The 22,510-nt window shown below is 42.6% G+C and overlaps 3 protein-coding genes across 4 annotated transcripts in view; 2 read left to right on the top strand and 1 right to left on the bottom strand.

Annotated features, from left to right (window-relative positions):
* Positions 1-3,837, top strand: part of spidr (scaffold protein involved in DNA repair) — a 79,102-nt gene extending 75,265 nt beyond the window's left edge. The window contains exons 16-20 of the mRNA XM_084183897.1: positions 52-288; positions 1,764-1,857; positions 2,029-2,143; positions 2,560-2,613; positions 3,337-3,837. Of these exons, the coding sequence (XP_084040023.1) occupies positions 52-288; positions 1,764-1,857; positions 2,029-2,143; positions 2,560-2,613; positions 3,337-3,456 (620 nt within the window). The 3' untranslated portion in view covers positions 3,457-3,837. The remainder of the gene's footprint in view (positions 1-51; positions 289-1,763; positions 1,858-2,028; positions 2,144-2,559; positions 2,614-3,336) is intronic.
* Positions 3,838-4,009: 172 nt separating this feature from the next.
* On the bottom strand, positions 4,010-5,538 carry cebpd (CCAAT enhancer binding protein delta). Its single transcript, XM_084183894.1, has one exon. It carries the CDS (start codon positions 5,284-5,286, stop codon positions 4,366-4,368), a length of 921 nt encoding a protein of 306 aa, XP_084040020.1. The 5' UTR covers positions 5,287-5,538; the 3' UTR covers positions 4,010-4,365.
* A 1,554-nt stretch (positions 5,539-7,092) lies between these two features.
* Positions 7,093-21,390, top strand: LOC311147026 (DNA replication licensing factor mcm4). Of its 2 annotated transcripts, none has more exons than XM_084183634.1 (17): positions 7,093-7,127; positions 7,793-7,874; positions 8,049-8,204; positions 8,589-8,752; positions 8,928-9,029; positions 9,163-9,258; positions 9,648-9,743; positions 10,074-10,212; positions 11,102-11,322; positions 12,355-12,475; positions 15,157-15,416; positions 15,773-16,138; positions 19,535-19,662; positions 19,897-20,104; positions 20,404-20,632; positions 20,751-20,884; positions 21,078-21,390. In XM_084183634.1, the coding sequence occupies exons 2-17, from the start codon at positions 7,811-7,813 to the stop codon at positions 21,168-21,170; spliced, it is 2,577 nt and encodes an 858-aa protein (XP_084039760.1). In that variant the 5' UTR covers positions 7,093-7,127; positions 7,793-7,810; the 3' UTR covers positions 21,171-21,390. The 2 variants fall into 2 exon arrangements, with proteins under 2 accessions (XP_084039760.1, XP_084039761.1); XM_084183635.1 differs by having other exon boundaries at positions 7,126-7,199.
* Positions 21,391-22,510: the final 1,120 nt, after the last annotated feature.

Raw genomic sequence — 22,510 nt, 5'->3', positions numbered from 1 at the left:
GGGTTAACTACTGTTTTATGACGCTATGCCATGATTTCTCTCCATGTTCAGGTGTGATCCTGTGTGTGGAGCAGTCAGTTGTGCAGCTGCAGCCTCTGGTATCTGTGTGCTGCCCGGAGACCGAGAGGACACTGGGCCCAGGGTCACTGTCATTGTCCCAGGCAAAGCCCTTAACTCAGCCCCTACCTCAAGCCCAGCCCCATGTCCTTCCTCAGGCCTTACCACAACCTGTGAAGCTGGATCCCCTGGGTCCAGAAACACCACCTAACTCCCTCTGCACGTTCTCGGGTCAGTTTATACTGTACACTGCATTCATTCACACTTGTGGCTTGAAAAATATGTTTTATGTTTTTAAAAAGTCACGCTCTCCTCCTTGATAAATTATTTTTCAGGGTTAGCCCGCATAATTGTTGTTTTATTAGACAGACAGACAAACGGTTTTGAGTGTTTTGTGGCTGTTGCCTGTTTGTCTCTCACAAAGTAACAAATACAGAGAGGCCTTCGTGTGGCTAGTCGAATGCATTGTGTTCTTCCGCTGTCATTCACAGTTTCCCTCATGCGGTTGAGCCACTGATTCTGACAACCTTTCAACCTGTGGACTCTATCTATTGATAGGAACAAATCATTCAAGGAATTTACTTAACACTCAAAACGTGTTTCTATAGATGCAGAGTAATTTGTAAGTAGAATTTACTTGGTTTGTGTTTTTAGTTCGTTAATCCAATATGTTTTGGTGAATGTTTATTGAAGGACTCATCACTCAGGAGAAGCTGCTCTTTCTCTGTTTACTAACTGCAGATAGGAGAAGATACACAACCGTCAAACTGTTATGCTAACCTCAATGGTAATGATATGAATCTGATTAAGTGATCCACTCAAACTACAGAGTAACTTAAGCGCTTAAGATACTGGCACAAAATACATTCACTGTCTGTCTACAGTCTTATTTTATATGCAACGCAGGGAAAGTTGAGTAAATCACGATAAGCTGCATCTGTTAGCACCCTGTGTCACAGGAGAGATCGAAGGTGAAACTGTGAACCCTTTTGATTAGTTCAGGTCTCTCTCACTCATCTTCCATGTTGGATCAGCTGGCTGAATAATACAACAAACACCAGTGTCTGATTCACACTATTCACGCTAACCTGAATGCTGTGCTGAACCCCATGCAGTGCTGGCTCAGATTAGTTTCTTTTCAAATGGTCATTTCTAGCATGGTTCCAGTCGCTATGGTAGATGCATAACCAGGCCAGCACGGTACAGCTGTGCTTGGCTCTGTAGTGTAGAATAGTGTATAATGTGTATTTATCTGCACTCGTAATTAAGTTCTAACTTATAGCAGCTTGCCTGGCTCTGTGTGAATGCTGCATTTTTTTTATCGGTTGGAAATTGTGTATCTATTTTACATAAGGTGTGTGTGTGGGGGGGGGGAATATCTTGGGTTGTTAACTATGATTGTGTCAGTTCTTTAAGGAAGTAAACACTTGCTATCCGTATCAACTCACAGATCAGAATAATGGGGCTTCAGACTTGATTTCTTTTATTTTGACCCTAAAATGACATTCTTATTTTCTTACTGAGCTTGTTTTATCTTTCCTTTTTAATCCATACCACAGTGGCCTCAAGAATATTGATAAAGTTGTTACACTGCTAAGTCCCAGTTTCCACCCATGTTGCTTGCCTGTTAGGCAGTTTAGTCAGTGTGGTGCCCTATAGAGGGTTGTTTCCCTGGCTAGTGCTGATGGTTGTGTTGGTGTTGGCAGGTGTGATAGTTGGTGTGGATGAGGATACGGCCTACTCCTGGCCAGTCTGCAGCCTGTGTGGGAGCGACCGCTTGGAGATGGCACCCCAAAAGCCGTAAGTCTTCAATTCATCTGCTGATGTGCTATAGTGGATAAGCCTAATTAACTGATTGAATCTTATTGGTTTACCAATAGAATAGAATTACTTTTAATATTTTGCAAAGGGAACTTCTGTATTATGGTTGAAATGTGATGTCAATATCTGCATTATGTCTGTTGTCCCCAGTCAAGCATTCCTTTGTGTTGCTTGTGATTCACTGGTTGACCAACCAACGATGAACATGCAGCTTGAAGTGTTCATGAATTGTTCTACACTAAAGGACTGCACTGTGAAAGTAAAGGTGAGACAGGATTTTGAGTTTAGGTTGTGTATTGGCAAATGTGTGTATTTTCAATGTGTGACCTAGCAGTGCATAAGCATAAAGTAATATAAAGGGATGGTTGATCAAATCTAATCTTAATCAAGGTGTGAGCTCAAAAAATATTTTAGCATGAAGTGTATACCAATACTCCTCTATTTTCTTATAGTGTCACTGTCATATAGTCTTAGATTGTATCATTAATGGTAAGATGAAACTGTTAAAAACGCTATGACAAAGTCCATGCTTATAATATCTTATTACATTATTATAAGGTATGTGCTGTAATGTAATATGACATAATTTAATAAAACCGCTAATATGAAGAACTCTAGTTTGACAGTCCAGTCCAGACCATTCCAACTAGTATGGTGACTATTCTCTCTACTGTTTTCTAGCTCCAACAGAGCACCATCATATCTGTGTTGAACTGTGCAGCCTCTGGCCATGAGGTGAGCGCTCTCTCTCTCTCTTTTTCTCTCTCTCTCTCACGTTATGTAATACACTGTACCTGCCTTTTTATGCAGACAGTACTTACCTCTCAGTTTAGTGCACCAGTATAGCATTTTGATCCTCCTATGTGTTAGACTGTCAGTATATTTGCTGACAGTGACATCATTGTCATCTGTCTAATATCCCATAGTTAGACTGTGTTAAGAGATCTGTTTAGAACAATGGCCGGACTTACTCACACAGATCAATACTGTAAGAGGAGCCAGATGATACTAGTCTCGCTGGAGTTGTATCTATATTGCCTTCTAATCTACAAACACCAGTATCACCACATACCCCTATCAGAGCCATATATCTAAATATATGGCTCTGACCACCATATACCATCCAGCATTCTAGAATGGATATCGTTGATAACCTGGCATACATCCATTATTGAGAATAAGGGCAACCCAACAATCCAGGTTAATTGAGGTGGATCAGCGCCACATACCCAGTACAAATATTTACTATTGAGTTTTTGCATTGGGTGTTTTCCCCCCCAATCTAATAATAATACTGTGTTTTTGTCATTAGAAATGATATTATAGAGTAACATTCACTTTTGATGTTTAGCTTAGCTCCAACTTTTGTTCTCATTGAGCATGTCTAACTTGTATATAAGTCTTACTCTTAGACTAGCCTATGACTATAGATCCATGGTTAGGTTGATTGTTCTGTAGTTCCCAGGTTACGAGGTGGAGAATGTGTTGGGGAAGGAGGTGGGACCCCTCAGCGCGTACGTCCGCGTGGTCACCAGGAAACCTGCCCTGTGGATCGGCCTGGAAGAGATCTGCCTCTGAGGCTGTCAAAAGTTTGGAGAGGGATCCCATGAAATCAATCTGTAGGACTAGGAGGCCGCCTCAGCCCAGCCAGGCCGCTGCCCCACAGGCTCTCTCTGTACGGAGCGTGAATAGTTAGGGTGGAAAAATAGATCTGTTTGTATGTTACTGATATGTTAGGACCCTGGAGCTGACAGCCCAAGGTTAGAACTGAAGGACCAGAGAGGAGTAACATGTCAGACTTGGCTCACGTGGGTCCAACTGGTGACTGTAAAATATGCCTGTTTGCTGTATATAGCCACACGTTTCTTTCAAAGTGTTTCCTTGAATACCTACCTCCTAATATATCTCTGAAGATGAATGGTGCTTTTACTGTGTCAATAAACCTTGTATTATATGTTAGTGTGTTTGTTTACCTTTTTCTGTACTTTCGTCCACTAGCTGTGAAAATGTAATTCTAGAGGTAGATTCTTGCAAACACCAGATCCACATAAAACACACTTTAACCATGCCAAGTAATTTATAATCACAGATATGTACTAATATATTCATCCCAAACACACTCATAGACCAGTTGATTTGTATGACTTTTCAGCACTTTTATTAGAGATTCCATATAGACAAATATTTCTAGTTTTTTTTATTTTATATAAACTATATACAAATTCAAACATGCTCTTGCTCTTACAAAGTTTGGAATTATAAAACATGTACCATATCTGGTATAACAACAAGTAAATGAAGTGGTAAAATAATTTAATATAGAAAAGAAAATCCCCCAAAAAGACTATGGCAACAATATGGGAGTAGGCCTACATTTCCAGTGCCATAAATGTAAGCTTGTTTATAATGCATCTGTTACAGATGGTAATAAATCTGTGTTGAGGTATGTATTTCAAAAGTTGTTAATTAGAAAGTGAGATTAATTGGTCACCGGCTGTCTCCACCCGTGGTCCCCACAAACGAGGAGTTGTGATTGGGAAGCTGCTTGAAGAATTCCCTCAGGCCAGTGAGCTCACTGGTTAGCTGATCGATAGTTTTGTGTAATCTGTCATTATCTGAACCCAGTTCAAGCATCTTTTGCTGCATTTCCACGTTGCGTTGCTTTGCCTTGTCCCTACTTTTCCTCACTGCAACGTTATTCCTCTCACGTCTCTGGCGGTACTCTTGGCTGTACCTGTCAATATTCTTTTTCCCTTTCTCCTTTCCGACCTTCCGAGGAGAGGAGTGGGCTGAGAGGCTTGAGAGGGGCTCTGGGGTTGTTGGTGGAGTTGGTTGTCCCATGGGAAGGCTCACGGAGGTCTGTGCGCAGGTTTTGATTTGGGAAGGTAACGACGAGGACATGTCATTGTCGCTCCAGTCCGATTCCTGCTTGATCGGTGCACTGAAGACCCCCTTGCTGTCAAATCCAGCCTTAAGCTTCCTCTCGAACTCTTTTTGGCTTCCAACTGCGTATGCGTTGGTTGAACAGTTTGTCAGCTGCTGCATATTGCTGGACGACGTAGTCGAGCTTGGCATGTAGAAGTCTGTCTTCTCTTGCTTCACAGTGTTGAATAAGTCAAGAAAAAGTTCATCGTTGCAGAGTTCCAGGTGTGGTACTGCTGTCATCGACTCTATGTAGGAGCTGAAGTCGATGGCACTCTCGTCGTCGTACATTGCAGGGGCTGTGCTTAGCTCGGCCATGGTGGTGTCCTCGCCCGTGACCGTGCTGTGATCACCTCTCCCGGGTTTGCAGACCCCCTGGAGACCGTTGCTCAGCTTATTGTCGTAGAAGTTTGTAGGCTCCATCGCCCAACTCATGTTGCATTGTGGAGATACGCACTGAGAATCCAGGCTGTATATATCACACATGAACTCTGCTTTCTGCCCTCGTGGGATCGGACGTCAATATATTGTGACTTAGTAGCCAGGTAGTTGGAACAAGCTTGATACAATGTATCACGTTCACTCTGTATTACTGGAGCTTCTCTTCCTTTTCCCCACCGTTGCTTCTTTTAAGTGGTGTTTAGGTTTATCCTAAAATAGTGGCGGTATAGTCACTGTAGGTTAAGATCTGTGAGTAATATGTAACTCCTAACTTCTCTGAAGCTTCCGTATTTCGCGGAGTGTACTTTGTATCTTTCCTCTGCTTACGTCAAAGTTTTACCTCCCCCTTTGACAAGCCAGTAGAGTCAAGTTTGAATCACGTGGTCTCCCTTGCTCCCATTTGAGGAGAGAAGGGTGTGCGCACATGCCACCCACTTTCTTTACTACGAGTGTATTGGGCGGATTAGATTATGCTGAGCCGCAGGGCACCGGACTATGACCCGTGACGTAAACGGGAAAAAGCGGTGAGGGAGGAGCGCAATTCACAAATCGAACAGTAATCTGCGCCGCTCGGTCATGTCAACGAGGCCATGTCAATGTGTCCAGAAACACATCACTTTTCCATAAAATATGTTTGAATTTTCAAACTAGTTTTCATTTTGAAGGCAGATAAGCGTTTTTATCAAAGCGATCACTTTTGCATGTGAAAACACAGAATCCTACTCATTATTCCACATGCTTAATTACTTCACTTTTGTTTTGAGGCGACTTCGCCGTGGGCTTTAAACGGGGCACCTGGCTCATGCCCGGTAGGTAGCCCGGTCCCCAAAACGAATGCAATACACTTTCACCCGGTGCAAAACACGCCACGTCGCCCGGGCCAGATTAATCAAATTCCCTCATTGACAAGCGCACAATTTCATGCTGCGTGTATGGAGCCAGAGTTTTTATAGGCATCATGTAAACCAGTGGTTCCCAACTTTTGGTTACGGTACCACCAATTGAATTTTGCTCTGTCCAATGGGGGTACTTGGCCTACCCCTGAAGTACCCCCTCATGTGGATTTTACCAGTAGGCCTATGGTCTCATGAGTCTTCTCAAGTACCTACTGTGGGTAGGCCAAGTACCCCCATAGGTCCAAGGACCCTTGGTTGGGAACCACTGATGTAAACTGTCAAGTGCACGTCTCTGGTCATATGACATTGTGGACAGTGGATATGTTACATAATGAACAATATTTTATATTCACAGATTGCATATGCAGTTGTCTATAAATTAAATTCAATGTCCATGATGGCCCTGGGAAGTAGGTTATCATGGTTATTCATTTGATATAAAGGCATTATTACTATATAGAAGAGGAATGCAGAGTAATTACTTATGGTAAGAGCAATTCTGCATGTTTGATGTGTTCCCGGAATTTCTGTTTCATGTAATTCCCATAAATTCTATGAAAACCTAAGGATACGCATTCTTTATTTTTCCAGTGATAGTCGAAAAATGTACACATTTCTCATGGCACATACGCCACCTTGTGGTAAAAGTTTACACTAGCGCCCCTGAGTGGAATATGTCGGGTGAAACGAATAAGACTGACGGGGGGATTACCCAGACCTTTAGGTGAACACAATTATTGCAATGAAAATAATGGGTCTAGTCTTGAAATAATAATGAAATACTTACAACAAATACGATTATTCATGTATTCCGTGAAAATGTTTAACCGTATTGACATTAAGACACTCCGGTTAAGACACTCCGGAACCCCATTGATGTGCAAATGCAAATGGTTAGCGCTCAAGTAGTTTAGCTTTGCTATTGGTGCAAAGTTTCCCGGGACTATAACGTCACACCCACAATTTCGCGCCAAATGCATTGCGTAGTAGGTAAGAAAAGTCATTGTAAGATACTGTAGCTAGCTATTTCTAAAGTTATCAAAAGTTAAATTAACTCGATTGGTAATTTCTTATTAAATGTTTTATGTTGTTAAAGCAAATTCAGATTATGTGTTTGGAAGTGTTAATACCGGATTTTTAAGTAAAATCTGACTGGGTTTCCTCGGCTAGTAGTGCCTTTCATGCACTGATACTAGCTAGCTACAGTATCTTTCTCTCTATTGATAACTTGCGCTAGCTAGCTACTGTTTACAGTTGTCTTGAACATGCCAGCCATCAAAGTATTTGACAAAAAATGATTAGGAATATATATTTAGAGAATGTACTTAGTTAAGGATTTACAATCAATATTTTCTTTCTAGTTTACAAACTCTTTCGGAAGTTTAGTTGACTTCCCAGCTTGCTAACTAGCGAATTTAGCTAACTGGCTAGGATGCATTGTTTCATTGCACGTCGAAAAGAATGCAAGTAGCTACCAACAACTAACGTTAACTAGTTAGCTAGTGACATAACTAACAACTGGCTTTGTTAATAGCAAATTGTAGTTAAACTCCACTATGTTAGTTACTGGTTGCATAATGTTATTTTACGAGCTAATGACGCATACATGAGTGTAACTTTTTTTGACCGTATAATCAACCAGATTTAATTTCTAGGACCTGTGATCATTCAGAATGTCTTCACCAACATCAACTCCCGGTGGACGCAAGCGCAGCAGGGATGCCATTCCAGCCACTCGTAAGTTGACAGCAAAAGCTTCTCAGAGTACCATAAACGATATTTACTGGTTGATTTTGTACAGTGATATTCTATGTTTCATTGAATATATAACACTCAAGGACTTATAAATCACATGAAAGGAAGCAGTCTTATCTGAGCTAACCAACTCTATGTCTTTTTCTGTCTCTGTAGCGGACAGTGATGGCCTGGTCTCCCCTCCTTCCCAGCGGCGGAGAGGTCAGGACTCCTCCAACGGGGATCTGCCAGCCATGCCCACGTCTCCAGCCACAGACATTGCCAGCCCTGCAGTCCTTGACACCTCTCTGTTCTCTAGCCCACGCCGCTCAGGTAACCGCCTCTCCAGCATTGACACACAGAATGATCCTGTTTGAGATAGTATTTTTTGCAGTCGCATAAATATATATTTCTGCTGTATTGCTATTTCTGATACACAAACACTTCTCCAGGCTTTGTGAGATCTGGGCCCATATCCACAAAGCGTCTCAGAGTAGGAGTTCTGATCTAGGATCAGTTTAGCCTTTTAGAAAATAATGAATATGATTAATATGGACAGATCCTAGATCAGCTCTCCTACTCGGAGATGCTTTGTGGATACGGGCCCAGATCATTTATGCAGCACAACTGCAAAAAAGAAACTGGAACTGTACTTAAAAGAACTGAGATTTTGACCCTGTGATGTCACTCAATGTTAAGTCAATGTCATTTCCTCAGTTCTCCCCAGTGAAGTGGACATGAGCTCCCCTCTAATGTACGGGACTCCTAGCTCCAGGGTGGAGGGCACCCCCCGCAGTGGTGTGCGTGGCACCCCAGCCAGACAGCGCCCTGACCTGGGCTCCGTCAGGAAGGCCCCCCAGGTGGACCTCCACTCTGAGCCGGTGAGTAGAGAAACACTCCTATATGGAGAATGATAGTTAGGAAATCTGTAACAGCTAATGCTATTTAGCTATAGAATGATAGCGTTAGCAAATCGCTAACGGCCTATGCTATATAGATATAGAATGACATTGTTAGGAAATCTATAACAGCTAATGCCATTTTCTCTTCCACCAGCCAAGTGCAGATGGTGCAGTAGCCAGTGAGCAGGCAGCGGGTCAGAAGCTGGTTATCTGGGGCACTGATGTCAACGTGGGAACGTGCAAGGAGAAGTTCCAGGTATGGAAGTTAACCTTAGGGCTGTGCAGTCATTGGTGTAGAAAAATAAATAATACAAATCTAATTGATAAAAAATTGAGTTCAATCTATTTTTAGAGCTTAGTTAATGCTATTATTGTTCATTTTCCCACAGAGATTCCTGCAGAGGTTCATTGACCCGACTTCCAATGAGGATGAGAATGCTGGTTTGGACCTGAATGAGCCTCTCTACATGCAAAAGCTGGAGGAGGTAGGGTCCCCCACCCCCTAGCTCTGCGTGACACCTAAAACAATGATCAACCATTTACATCTAGTCCTTTATTGACGACATAAGGGCGGCAGGTAGCTTAGTGGTTAAGAGCGTGTGCCAGTAACCGAAAGGTCGCTGGTTCTAATCCCCGAGCCGACTAGGTGAAAAATCTGTCGATGTGCCCTTGAGCAAGGCACTTAACCCTAATTGCTCCTGTAAGTCGCTCTGGATAAGAGCGTCTGCTAAATGACCAATTATTATTATTATTATTATTATTATTGTTGGATTTCTTGTATTTGGTTTCTTGAGGTATTCTTGAGACTAGTATTGCAAAATTGCGCTTATTCTTTTGCAGTGATGTTCATTTTCTATTTCTGCTGTCCCTCTAGATCAGTGTGGTTGGTGAGCCTGTGCTGAACATCAACTGCGGCCATGTGCAGTCCTTTGACGCGGACCTGTACAGGCAGCTCATCTCCTACCCCCAGGTAAACACGCACGCACCAGACGGTCTAACACATTAACCCTCTAGAGTCTGGGGAGGGGGTTCTACTAAGCTAACATATGGAAATGTTTTAGGACCCCTTAATATTGATGGAGGGTAATGGGCTATGAATGCAAAGTTAAAATGTTTCACTTATGACAGTATTAAATTAAATTGTGACAGCTAGTACAGGTGGTTTGCTGTAATATTTGTCTGCTAAATATTTTTCTACCATTTATTAAAATGGGCATAGAGATACAATATGTTTCATTATGTGGGCATACCAATAAGAATGGTGATTCATAACTTTGTTTCTCCTATATCTCTTTCACAGGAAGTCATACCCACGTTTGACATGGCTGTCAATGAGCTGTTCTTTGAGCGTTTCCCAGACTCCATCTTGGAGCACCAGATCCAGGTGCGGCCGTACAATGCCCTGAAGACCAGGAACATGAGGAGCCTGAACCCTGAAGGTAATAGACTATGGCTCTAGTTCATTTAGCAGCTTATAATTCCTGTGGCATTTTATATTATTTTATAGTAAGAAGAATACAATTGAACATAGCTGAATAGAATAGAAAGGATATTTTTCTGAGGAAGTGCACACATGCATGCTGCTATTCTGTGTTGAGTGGTTAACAAAATAATCATTTAAAACATGTCCTATATGCTTAATTTAGTCATTTATGCAACTTTAGTTGTGACACAAACCTTAAGCTATGTTTTGATTTCTAATACATTCTAAGGCTGCATGATGCGACTAATGATGATTTGAAGAAAGTTTGCATGTTTCTTGCACAGGCTGCACACACTTCATCAGTCTCTTATTTGCAATTTGACAAGCACTCGATAGTATTCTCACCCATCAGACTATTCTGAATTTAATCTGGTATTTACATATAGACTACTAATATGTGTGGAATTATTTGATTTAGTGGCCCACAAAAAAAGCCTAGTTACTGTGACTCATCGGTCATGTGGAATTTGACTGCAGTCATGACTGGTGACTGCCAGTGTGGCTATAATACGGGAACTGTAACAGCCTTAGTAATAGACCATGTAATCTGATGGATGACTAGCTTCCCTGAACAACGCACAAACATCTATTGCACTATAAACCATATGAAGAGTGAATTATGCTCAATTAAACATTGTATTGATTTTCTTTCAAATTTGAGTGTTTGAATGAGCCTGCGGCCTAGAGTGGCAGATTTGCACTTTTGGGACTTCCATTGGTTCCATTGCTCCGGGCAAGCTGTCAAGCATAACTAAAATGTTTGAAACAAGTACAATTTTGAAAACACATCTGGTGCTATACTGCTCAGTACTTAATACAATCTTCATCTGTCCCTCTCCTCCCAGACATTGACCAAATGATCACCATCAGTGGCATGGTGATCAGGACCTCCCAGCTGATCCCAGAGATGCAGGAGGCCTTCTTCCAGTGCCAGGTGTGTGCTTTTTCTACCCGCGTGGAGGTGGACCGTGGCCGCATCGCAGAGCCCGCCGTGTGCCGCAACTGCAACACCACCCACAGTCTGGCCCTCATCCATAACCGCTCGGCCTTCTCCGACAAACAGATGGTGAGCTATGGGGAGAGAAAGAAGGCACTAGAAGTTTTAAAAATATATACACTACTGTTCAAAAGTTTGGGGTCATTTAGAAATGTCCTTGTTTTTGAAAGAAAAGCAATTTCTTTGTCCATTAAAAGAACATCAAATTGATCAGAGATACAGTGTAGACATTGTTAATGTTGTAAATGGCTATTGTAGCTTGAAACAGCTGATTTTTAATGGAATATCTACGGATGCGTACAGAGGCCCATTATCAGCAACCATCAGTCCTGTGTTCCAATGGCACGTTGTGTTTGCTAATCCAAGTTTATCATTTGAAAAGGCTAATTGATCATTAGAAAACCCTTTTGCAATTATGTTAGTACAGCTGAAAACTGTTGTGCTGATTAAAGAAGCAATAAAACTGGCCTTCTTGAGACTAGTTGAGTATCTGGAGCATCAGCAATTGTGGGTTCGATTACAGGCTCAAAATGGCCAGAAACAAATAACTTTCTTCTGAAACTCGTCAGTCTATTCTTGTTCTGAGAAATGAAGGCTATTCCATGCGAGAAATTGTCAAGAAACTGAATATCTCGTACAACGCTGTGTACTACTTAAAATGATAAACTTGGATTAGCAAACACAACGTGCCATTGGAACACAGGACTGATGGTTGCTGATAATGGGCCTCTGTACGCCTCCGTAGATATTCCATTAAAAATCTGCAGTTTCAAGCTACAATAAATTGCTTTTCTTTCGAAAACAAGGCATTTCTAAGTGACCCCAAACTTTTGAACAGTAGTGTATATAGTAGGACAAGACCACGAAGAGGGCAGGGGGGTGTTGTTATACTGTATGACAGTCTGCTTACTTTAAATGGAAGATATCATTTGCTTGGATGCTGCTGAACAGAATTGATGAGATGGTGGTTTAGTTCAGATACCCATTACTCCATAAGGTTAGAACACAAATCCAATACTAGTGTATTCCCAGACACAGCTCTGAAGAAGCAGAGCTCTGGTTTTCTCACTCTAATTCTTTTTTTTCCCTCTCCCCTTTCAGATCAAAGTGCAGGAGTCTCCTGATGACATGCCTGCTGGGCAGACCCCTCACACCACCATAGTGTACGCTCACAATGACCTGGTCGACAAAGTACAGCCAGGAGACCGCATCAACATCACTGGTGAGCTGTTTGATCCGCAGAAGAAATGGCTGTGAAGCAATAATGTATAGCTTTGCTGTTGGGGATATGGTATGTGAAAGAGAGCGACCCGGCTCTACGTATTTTACTGGTTTGTGACCCACTGACACCGCCCCCGGTTAGAGGGGAATAAAGCAGCCCAAGAGTTAACACAGAGGAACTTCATTTAAACACCCTGAGGAAGATTAACATGGGGATGGTTCTGTGAAGGTACAGAGACCGAGAGATAATGAATATGCTATACAGGAGATAAATACACAGCATAGATATGTGCGGAGTGCAATACAATGGGATAAGCTATTCATGAAGGAATGATTATGAATACAATATATACAATGAATAGAACAACTAATAACCATGTATTACATAGCATGAGCACTATTTGTGACTCGTGTTACTAACAATAAACATTCAATGAACACAGTGAAGCTATACCCAAATAGGCAACGTAAATGGCAAGAAGAGGTCATATCTATTTGTAGCACATGTGGTAAACACATCCAACAGGCATAACAATAGTGATGCAAACGTATGTTTTCACGCATCCCCATGCACACCAGTCCACCCACACTCAAACTGGGAAACTGAAAAGACCGTTCGGGGTACGGGCCATATTTACTCCCTTGGAGAGTGTGGGTCAGGCTGGCTAGCCAATTAGGGCTTGGAGAGACTGCATGGCTAGAGCGTGCACAGGGGTGAGACACATAGCTATTGTCTAGTTGGCGGAAGCCACGAGCTGGAGATGATCAATCTCTCACGTGAGGGGGAGAAAGGGTGAGGATGAGTAAGAGCCAGACAGCGCGGCTCCAGAAAGCAAATAAACAAATGCGCACACAACACAATGATGTAGCGCCCTCGACAAGGGGATTCTGTAACAGTATGATAACACAGGCTATGAAGTGCTTTCCAAAAATGGTGCTCTAGTTAAAAGGGCAATCTGCAGTTGCCACATCCATTTTTGGACTTATAAATAAATGGTATTCATTGATTTCTTGTAGAATATAATTTAAGTGCCTCATGCGCTTAGTTCAACTACCGTGCCCCATGTTTGTAACAAAAAACTGTATAGACTTAAAATATGCTTAACTATAATTGGGATATTTTGGATGGTCAGTCCTTGCATCAATAGCGCTTTGTTGTTTCAACTGCTGTTTGCCCCTTTTTAAAGCCTATAACCATGGGTTTAGTTTTTCTGGTCAGGTCACGTGGTAAGGAAAAACAATTAGCTGAAGTCATGCATACTGCTGCTGTGCCTTACTGCAGTTTGAATAAGAAGACATGATCCTATAGACTCATTTCCCGGCTGCGTCATGAAAAGTTGAGCGCATAGTTCGTCATCAAAAACCTCTGTGTACCTAGCAGTGGATAAGATCACATGCAACTTCAAATGCAGCGCATGCAAGTTAACAAATACGTAATCAGATGGTTATCGTCAACAACGCAGATGTCATCAGAGGATTGATAACCTAGCAAGCCAACAAGGCAAGGTAAAATATCACAAATAGACCTAGATAAAGCCATAAGAATAATATACTTGTTGAACAAAGAAACAGGGGTTGGAACCTGTTCAGGGAACGAAACCGGAAAAGACTGACATTTCTTAAGGAACCGAGAGCGAAAGCAGAAACGTTATTTTAAAAGCATTGGAACCGTTTAATAACGTTCTGGGCATTTTTTTCCAGTCCCACAAAAAACGCAACAAAGCGCCTCTTTCACTCAGAAATGGATTCCAGTGTCGGTCATCTGAAAATCACTCCCTCCGAAGCATGCACAGTCTACTGGACCTACAGGCATGATTCAGAAATTAGGGATGTATTTTTAATTGGAGAATAATGGATTAACTTTTTCAATGCTAGTTAAGGATACTATAGGTATCACGTTTCACATTGGATTTATTAACTACAAAAAGGGACGTGTTTTATTTTAATTCTGGCGCCGCTCTGCACACACAAGCTTATTAGCTAGTTAGCTTGTTAGCTACCTCTGGTCTAGCTCTCAAACTCTAGGTGGCATAATGTAATGGAACTGAGAGTCATGATCAAGGGCTAGCTCTGGTCCAATGTCAGTTAAGTCAACTCTCTGAAGTTCAAAGTTCCTTCGTAGAAGCCACTCCTCCGTAGGTATAATTCTGTGGGCCTAATTCGGATAATACATGTCATAACAACAAGATGCCCAGCACTTCATGACCAGTGCTCTCCTCACCTGCAAAATTTTATTCGCATGTCGTACACTACACTTGTCTGTAGCTTGCCCGCTCCATAGCAAGCTGCTCTATCCATTTAAGTAATTTAATGTCGAGATAAATGTAAAAAATAAATCTATTTCAGAGGTTTAAAAAGGAACAGAAATTAAAGATAAACTGTTTTGGTTCAAAACGGTTCAGAACTTTATTTTGCTGGTCGAAACAGTGGAACGGAACAAAAAAAATAATGGTTCTGTTTCAACCCCTGCATAGCAATAGCCATCAGTCTTGTGTGTTTTTATGGTCATCACTCACTCACTGTTAAATTTGTCAAGGTCCCGAGACTCCCGACATCAGCGTTCGCTATCCTGCTACAGAGCTTTTTGATGTTGGGATGCGCGTGCATCACTGGAATGTGACGTTTGACGGTAAACAGAAATTGGTCCTATTGTCATGACTAAACTCCTCAACTCCCCCACAGGTATCTACAGAGCAGTTCCTATGCGTGAGAACCCTCGCCAGAGCAACGTGAAGTCAGTGTACAAGACCCACATCGACGTCATCCACTTCCGTAAGACTGATGAGAAGCGCCTTCATGGGCTGGATGAGGATTCAGACCAGAAGCTTTTCACTGAAGAGCGCGTCCAGACATTGAAGGAGCTGGCCTCCAAACCAGACGTATACGAGCGTCTCTCCTCCGCCCTGGCCCCCAGCATCTATGAACAGGAGGACATCAAGAAGGTCAGTGGAAGCGAAGTTGTAGCGCAAAGATAATACTTTCTACATTGCCTGCTATGGAATTAAGATGTTTGTGCTACAACGCTTTTGGGGAAACTCACCACAGGACAGTTCTCCCATCTCTCTCATCAAATGAACGTGGGGTCCTCTGCTGCCAGGGATGTGGAACTGCTGTCTTTCATATTATAGTGGATTTTGCTTTCATTCAACATCCATGAACAGTACTATAAAGATTGTCATTAATTTCCCAGGGCATTTTGCTGCAGCAATTGTTTGATTTTGACTGGTGTGAGTTTAGATTTGACTTCCATTCAAAATGCATGACCAGTACTGTAAACTTTTTCTCTTCTTTTCCCCAGGGTATTCTTCTCCAGCTGTTCGGGGGCACCCGTAAAGACTTCAGCCAGACAGGCCGCGGTAACTTCCGTGCCGAGGTAAACATCCTGCTCTGTGGAGACCCCGGCACCTCCAAGTCCCAGCTGCTGCAGTACGTGTTCAACCTGGTGCCCCGCGGTCAGTACACGTCTGGGAAGGGCTCCAGCGCCGTGGGCCTCACAGCCTACGTGATGAAGGACCCAGAGACCAAGCAGCTGGTGCTGCAGACGGGGGCCCTGGTGCTCAGTGATAACGGGATATGTTGTATTGATGAGTTTGACAAGATGAGTGACAGCACACGCTCTGTGCTGCATGAGGTCATGGAGCAGCAGACTCTCTCCATCGCCAAGGTGGGTTTAGAAAAGAACAACACAAGATCAGGGGATGAAGTTTAGACTGATGTTGACGTTTCAGCACTAGGTTCAAGACTATTCACAGAAACTATGCACTTCACAGAAACACACACTACCGTTCAAAAGTTTGGGGTCACTTAGAAATTTCCTTGTTATTGAAAGAAAAGCAAATTTTTTGTCCATTTAAAATAACATCAAATTGATCAGAAATACAGTGTAGACATTGTTAATGTTGTAAATGGCTATTGTAGCTGGAAACAGCTGATTTTTAATGGAATATCTACATAGGCGTACAGAGGCCCATTATCAGCAACCATCAGTCCTGTGTTCCAATGGCACGTTGTGTTTGCTAATCCAAGTTTATCATTATAAAAGGCTAATTGATCATTAGAAAACCCTTTTGCAATTATGTTAGTACAGCTGAAAACTGTTGTGCTGATTAAAGAAGCAATACAACTGGCCTCCTTGAGACTAGTTGAGTATCTGGAGCATCAGCAATTGTGGGTTCGATTACAGGCTCAAAATGGCCAGAAACAAATAACTTTATTCTGAAACTCGTCAGTCTATTCTTGTTCTGAGAAATGAAGGCGCAAACTGGCTCTAACCAGAATAGAAAGAGGAGTGGGAGGCCCCGGTGCACAACTGAGCAAGAGGACAACTACATTAGTGTTTCCGTTTCCAGCTACAATAGCCATTTACAACATTAACAATGTCTACACTGTATTTCTGAAAACATTTGCTTTTCTTTGTAAAACAAGGACATTTCTAAGTGACCCCAAACTTTTGAACTGTAGTGTATAGGCCTATGTTGAATGTGGTTTTGGTAACGTCTAATTATTAAATAGTTTCACTACTGTAGAAGCATTATGATTGTGTTCGTTTCTGTTTTGTAAATAGATTGTTAGTAACGGATGCCTGGTTGTTCCTTAAAAGTAATTTCCTCTCAATCTTAAATAAAAAAAATACAGAACTATACAAAAAATACAGAACTAAGAACCGATATAGCCCCTGGTTCTCCTCAGACTTGACTGCCCTTGACCAGCACAAAAACATCCTGTGGCGTACTGCATTAGCATCAAATAGCCCCCGCGATATGCAACTTTTCAGGGAAGTTAGGAACCAATATACACAAGCAGTCAGGAAAGCAAAGGCTAACTTTTTCAAACAGAAATTTGCATCCTGTAGCACTAACTCCAAAAAGTTTTGGGACACTGTAAAGTCCATGGAGAATAAGAGCACCTCCTCCCAGCTGCCCACTGCACTGAGGCTAGGAAACACTATCACCACCGATAAATCTACAATAATCGAGAATTTCAACAAGCATTTTGCTACAGCTGGCCATGCTTTCCATCTGGCTACCACTACCCCGGCCACCAACTCTGCACCCTCCGCTGCAACTTGCCCATGCCCCCCCCGCTTCTCCTTCACACAAATTCAGACAGCTGATGTTTTGAAAGCGCTGCAAAATCTGGACCCCTACAAATCAGCTGGGCTAGACAATCTGGACCCTTTCTTTCTAAAACTAGCCGCCGAAATTGTCGCAACCCCTATTACTAGTCTGTTCAACCTCTCTTTCATAACGTCTGAGATCCCCAGAGATTGGAAAGCTGCCGCGGTCATCCCCCTCTTCAAAGGGGGTGACACTCTAGATCCAAACTGCTACAGACTTATATCCATCCTGCCCTGCCTTTCGAAAGTATTTGAAAGCCAAGTTAACAAACAGATCACCGACCATTTCGAATACCACCGTACCTTCTCCGCTATGCAATCCGGTTTCCGAACTGGTCATGGGTGCACCTCAGCCACGCTCAAGGTCCTAAACGATATTATAACCGCGATTGATAATAGACAGTACTGTGCAGCCGTCTTCATCGACCTGGCCAAGGCTTTCGACTCTGTCAACCACCGCATTCTTATTGGCAGACTAAATAGCCTTGGTTTCTCAAATGACTGCCTCGCCTGGTTCACCAACTACTTCTCAGATAGAGTTCAGTGTGTCAAATCGGAGGGCCTGTTGTCTGGACCTATGGCAGTCTCTATGGGGGTGCCACAGGGTTCAATTCTTGGGCCGACACTTTCCTCCGTGTATATCAATGATGTCGCTCTTGCTGCTGGTGACTCTCAGATCCACCTCTACGCAGACGACACCATTTTGTATACATCTGGCCCTTCATTGGACACTGTGTTAACAAACCTCCAAACGAGCTTCAATGCCATACAACACTCCTTCAGTAGCCTCCAACTGCTCTTAAACACTAGTAAAACTAAATGCATGCTTTTCAATCGAACGCTGCTGGCACCCGCCCACCCGACTAGAATCACCAATCTCGACGGGTCTGACCTAGAGTATGTGGACAACTACAAATACCTAGGTGTCTGGTTAGACTGTAAACTCTCCTTCCAGACTCACATAAAGAATCTCCAATCCAAAGTTAAATCTAGAATCGGCTTCCTATTTCGCAACAAAGCCTCCTTCACTCATGCTGCCAAACATGCCCTCGTAAAACTGACTATCCTACCGATCCTTGACTTCGGCGATGTCATTTACAAAATAGCCTCCAACACTCTACTCAGCAAATTGGATGTAGTCTATCACAGTGCCATCTGTTTTGTCTCCAAAGCCCCATACACTACCCACCACTGTGACCTGTACGCTCTTGTTGGCTGGTCCTCACTACATGTTCGTCGTCAAACCCACTGGCTCCAGGCCATCTATAAATCACTGCTAGGCAAATCCCCGCCTTATCTTAGCTCATTGGTCACCATAGCAGTACCCACCCGTAGTCTGCGCTCCAGCAGGTATATCTCACTGGTCATTCCCAAAGCCAACACCTCCTTTGGCCGCCATTCCTTCCAGTTCTCTGCTGCCAATGACTGGAACGAATTGCAAAAATCTCTTAAGCTGGAGACTCTTATCTCCCTCACTAACTTTAAGCATCAGTTGTCAGAGCACCTTACCGATCACTGCACCTGTACACAGCCCATCTGAAATTAGCCCACCCAACTACCTCATCCCTATATTGTTATTTATTTTGCTCTTTTGCACCCCAGTATCTCTATTTGCACATAATCTCTTGCACATCTAGCATTCCAGTGTTAATACTATTGTAATTATTTTGCACTATAGCCTATTTATTGCCTTACCTCCATAACTTGCTACATTTGCACACACTGTATATATATTTTCTGTTGTATTTTTGACTGTTTTTTTACCCCATATGGAACTCTGTTGTTTTTATTGCACTGCTTTGCTTTATCTTGGCCAGGTCGCAGTTGTAAATGAGAACCTGTTCTCAACTGGCTTACCTGGTTAAATAAAGGTGAAATAAATAAATAAAAAACGGTGAACAACGGTAGTTTCTCACAAAGCTCTCTTTTTTTCATTTTGTGCAGGCTGGAATAATTTGCCAGCTCAATGCTCGCACCTCCGTCCTGGCAGCAGCCAATCCTGTGGAGTCTCAGTGGAACCCCAAGAAGACGACCATCGAGAACATCCAGCTCCCTCATACACTGCTCTCAAGGTAAATATTACCTGTTAGGTCAACCGCCCTGGACACTTATTGATAAATTATATTGATTGTCAATAAGTCACTTCACTGATGGCCACTGAACCCTAAACAATGACTTCTCCACTGTAACTAAATGCACGTTGTTGGCCAAAAAATATAACTTTTTTTTTTATCACTCACAACATGCATATGACCTGCTATAAAAAAAAATATATTAAAAACTAAATGAAATGTTTTCCCCTACAGATTTGATCTGATCTTCCTGATGCTGGATCCTCAAGATGAGGCGTACGACCGTCGCCTGGCTCACCACCTGGTGGCGCTGTACTACCAGAGCGAGGAGCAAATTGAGGAAGAGTTCCTGGACATGGCTATGCTGAAGGACTACATTGCATACGCTCGCACATACGTCAACCCCAGACTGAATGAAGAAGCCAGCCAGGCACTCATTGAGGTACGATATAGGCATATATATATATATATTAAGTGCTCTAAATTGAAAGGGGTTGCGATGTAGATGTTACTTCAGGGCCTGACATTGGCATCAAATGCTGGTAAAAAGTATTAAGTGGCTGGCTAAGTTTGTTTCAGGCCCTGAATGCAACAAGTTCTGTGCTGGTTCCAGGTTTAGGCTATATTAAGCCAGACGAAATCCTGGTCAACACATTGCATAAAAATATCCTGCAGAAGCATTCAACAGTGTAAAGGTTTTATAAATAAATTGGATTGATTGTATGGGTATCTTTCTAACAGGCCTACGTGGACATGAGGAAGATTGGCAGCGGGCGGGGGATGGTGTCTGCCTACCCCAGGCAGCTGGAGTCTCTGATCCGCCTGGCCGAGGCCCATGCCAAGGTGCGCTTCTCTGACAAGGTGGAGACCATCGACGTGGAGGAGGCCAAGAGACTGCACCGCGAAGCCCTCAAGCAGTCCGCTACAGACCCCAGAACTGGCTTTGTCGACATCTCCATCCTCACAACCGGTATGGAGGATTTTTGTTTTTATTTTTATTGGATGGATGTGCAAACCCAACCATGTTATGAATTTGTATGTGTCAGTATCTTTGATAATGTGCAACATGGTGTTTTTACTCAACCCAGGAATGAGTGCCACGGCCCGTAAGCGTAAGGAGGAAGTGGCCCAGGCCTTGAAGAAAATGATCCAGTCCAAGGGAAAGACCCCTGCCATGAAGTACCAGCAGCTGTTTGATGACCTCAGAGGACAGTCTGAAGCTGTAAGTAGTACCTCCCAGCTCTGCTTTCCTATTGATGAGAACTATCAAGGAAAACAGTCCTCACAATTACCCTAAAACAATATTTGAATATGTATTTTTCTGTACATTGTAATTGGATGGTATGCATATCTATCTTCTGAATAGTGTATTTCTGTCCCATAATGTATTTTTCTTCCAATGTGTTAACCTTCAGGCGATAACGAAGGACATGTTTGAAGAGGCTCTGCGAGCCCTGGCAGATGAAGACTATCTGACTGTGACTGGAAAGACTGTTCGCCTGCTGTAAAGAAACACACGCCTCCCCTTGCCTTGTACAGTCATTGAATTTGCACTTATGTCCCTGTAGCAGCAGCTTTCTCTCTACAGAATACTGATCTGTAAAGAACATTTGACCACAATGTTAATGACTGTCAGGACTAGCATTGTATGCTTCATGATTACTGATAGTTCTTGGTGGCTTTGAGATGTTGTTATGGTGAGCAATAAATAAATGCTTTTGTATGTCATTTGGGATGTTTCAGGTTTGGAAGAATGCTGATGCCAAACATGCCAGGGCTACAACGCCCAACTATGACAAGGTGCCATGATGACAGGCAGTGTGCACTTTAGACTACTCTGTTGTGTGTTAGTTACCCAGCCTAGACCAAAAACAGCAAGCAAAGCAAAAGCACAGTAGCCAGGAAAAACTCCCTAGAAGGCAGAAACCTAAGCGGAACTGGGGGGAGGGGGAGATCTTCTGGCATTAATAGCATTTTCAAGCTTATTTCGTAGCTATGCAGTTGGTGTAATGTGCCCCTCTCTCCTGATTGTCCCAATGCAAGACCACCTTGTCAGCCACATATTCTTGGTATGCCTTTTGGCTTTAATCGAATCTCGTCCAACCCTTACCTATTAGTATAGTCGAATACATTGTTTGCTTGCTAGCTAGCTACGCCACACGCGCGTGCATCACTAGCTACAGAATGATACGTCACCAGATAATGTGGTTTAACAAAATAATTTTGGTATCCATTATTACTGGGAGTTACAGGTTAGGTACTGTACTGGTTAGCTGAGGAACGTTCAACTCAGTCGATACTTGTAAAACTATAAATTCTGAAAACGCTTACCTGTATCTATGTTTGTCCTGTATAACTGTAGACAGCGGCCATGACATAGTAGGTAAGCTGATAATCAATTGGCACATACACATTCGCACAGAGTTGAGGAAAAATTCAGTGGCTGTATTCAAAAGTTTTTTAGTATGCATTTCAGCACTCTTCAGAAGAACCGCGGTTGTACAGGACAAACATAGGCATAGCCAGGATTTATTGGTCCGCTAATACAGGACTACGGGCCCACTGCACAACTTTTGTGAAGGAAAAATAAATGCATTTTTAATTATAACTTTTTTTAAATTCTGATTTTTCAGGGGGTGGTGCAGCACCCCTACTTCCCGCGGCTATGAACATACTGTAGGTACAGGTAAGTGTTTTCAGAATTGACATTTTTACAAGTATTGACTGATGGTGACTCAATGTTGTTGCTAGCAAATCGCACAACCTGTTATCAAAACTCAACCTGCCTCAATACAAGAGAACGGAATTGAGCATTCCACTAACTGTTTGGTGTATCACATACAATTTT

This window comes from Coregonus lavaretus, assembly GCF_964263955.1.
Source record: "Coregonus lavaretus genome assembly, chromosome: 19".
Taxonomy (NCBI): Eukaryota; Metazoa; Chordata; class Actinopteri; order Salmoniformes; family Salmonidae; genus Coregonus; species Coregonus lavaretus.
The sequence above is the reverse complement of the archived record's forward strand: the minus strand, read 5'-3'. Positions and strand labels throughout refer to the sequence as shown.

Bases quoted from the DNA above. Each gene is read 5' to 3' on its own strand.
- cebpd (XM_084183894.1), bottom strand. From the start codon at position 5,286: ATGTGTGATATATACAGCCTGGATTCTCAGTGCGTATCTCCACAATGC.
- LOC311147026 (XM_084183634.1), top strand. From the start codon at position 7,811: ATGTCTTCACCAACATCAACTCCCGGTGGACGCAAGCGCAGCAGGGAT. The intron at 10,213-11,101 runs GTAATAGACTAT...CTCTCCTCCCAG, and splicing joins GAGGAGCCTGAACCCTGAAG to ACATTGACCAAATGATCACC. The intron at 12,476-15,156 runs GTGAGCTGTTTG...ACTCCCCCACAG, and splicing joins AGACCGCATCAACATCACTG to GTATCTACAGAGCAGTTCCT.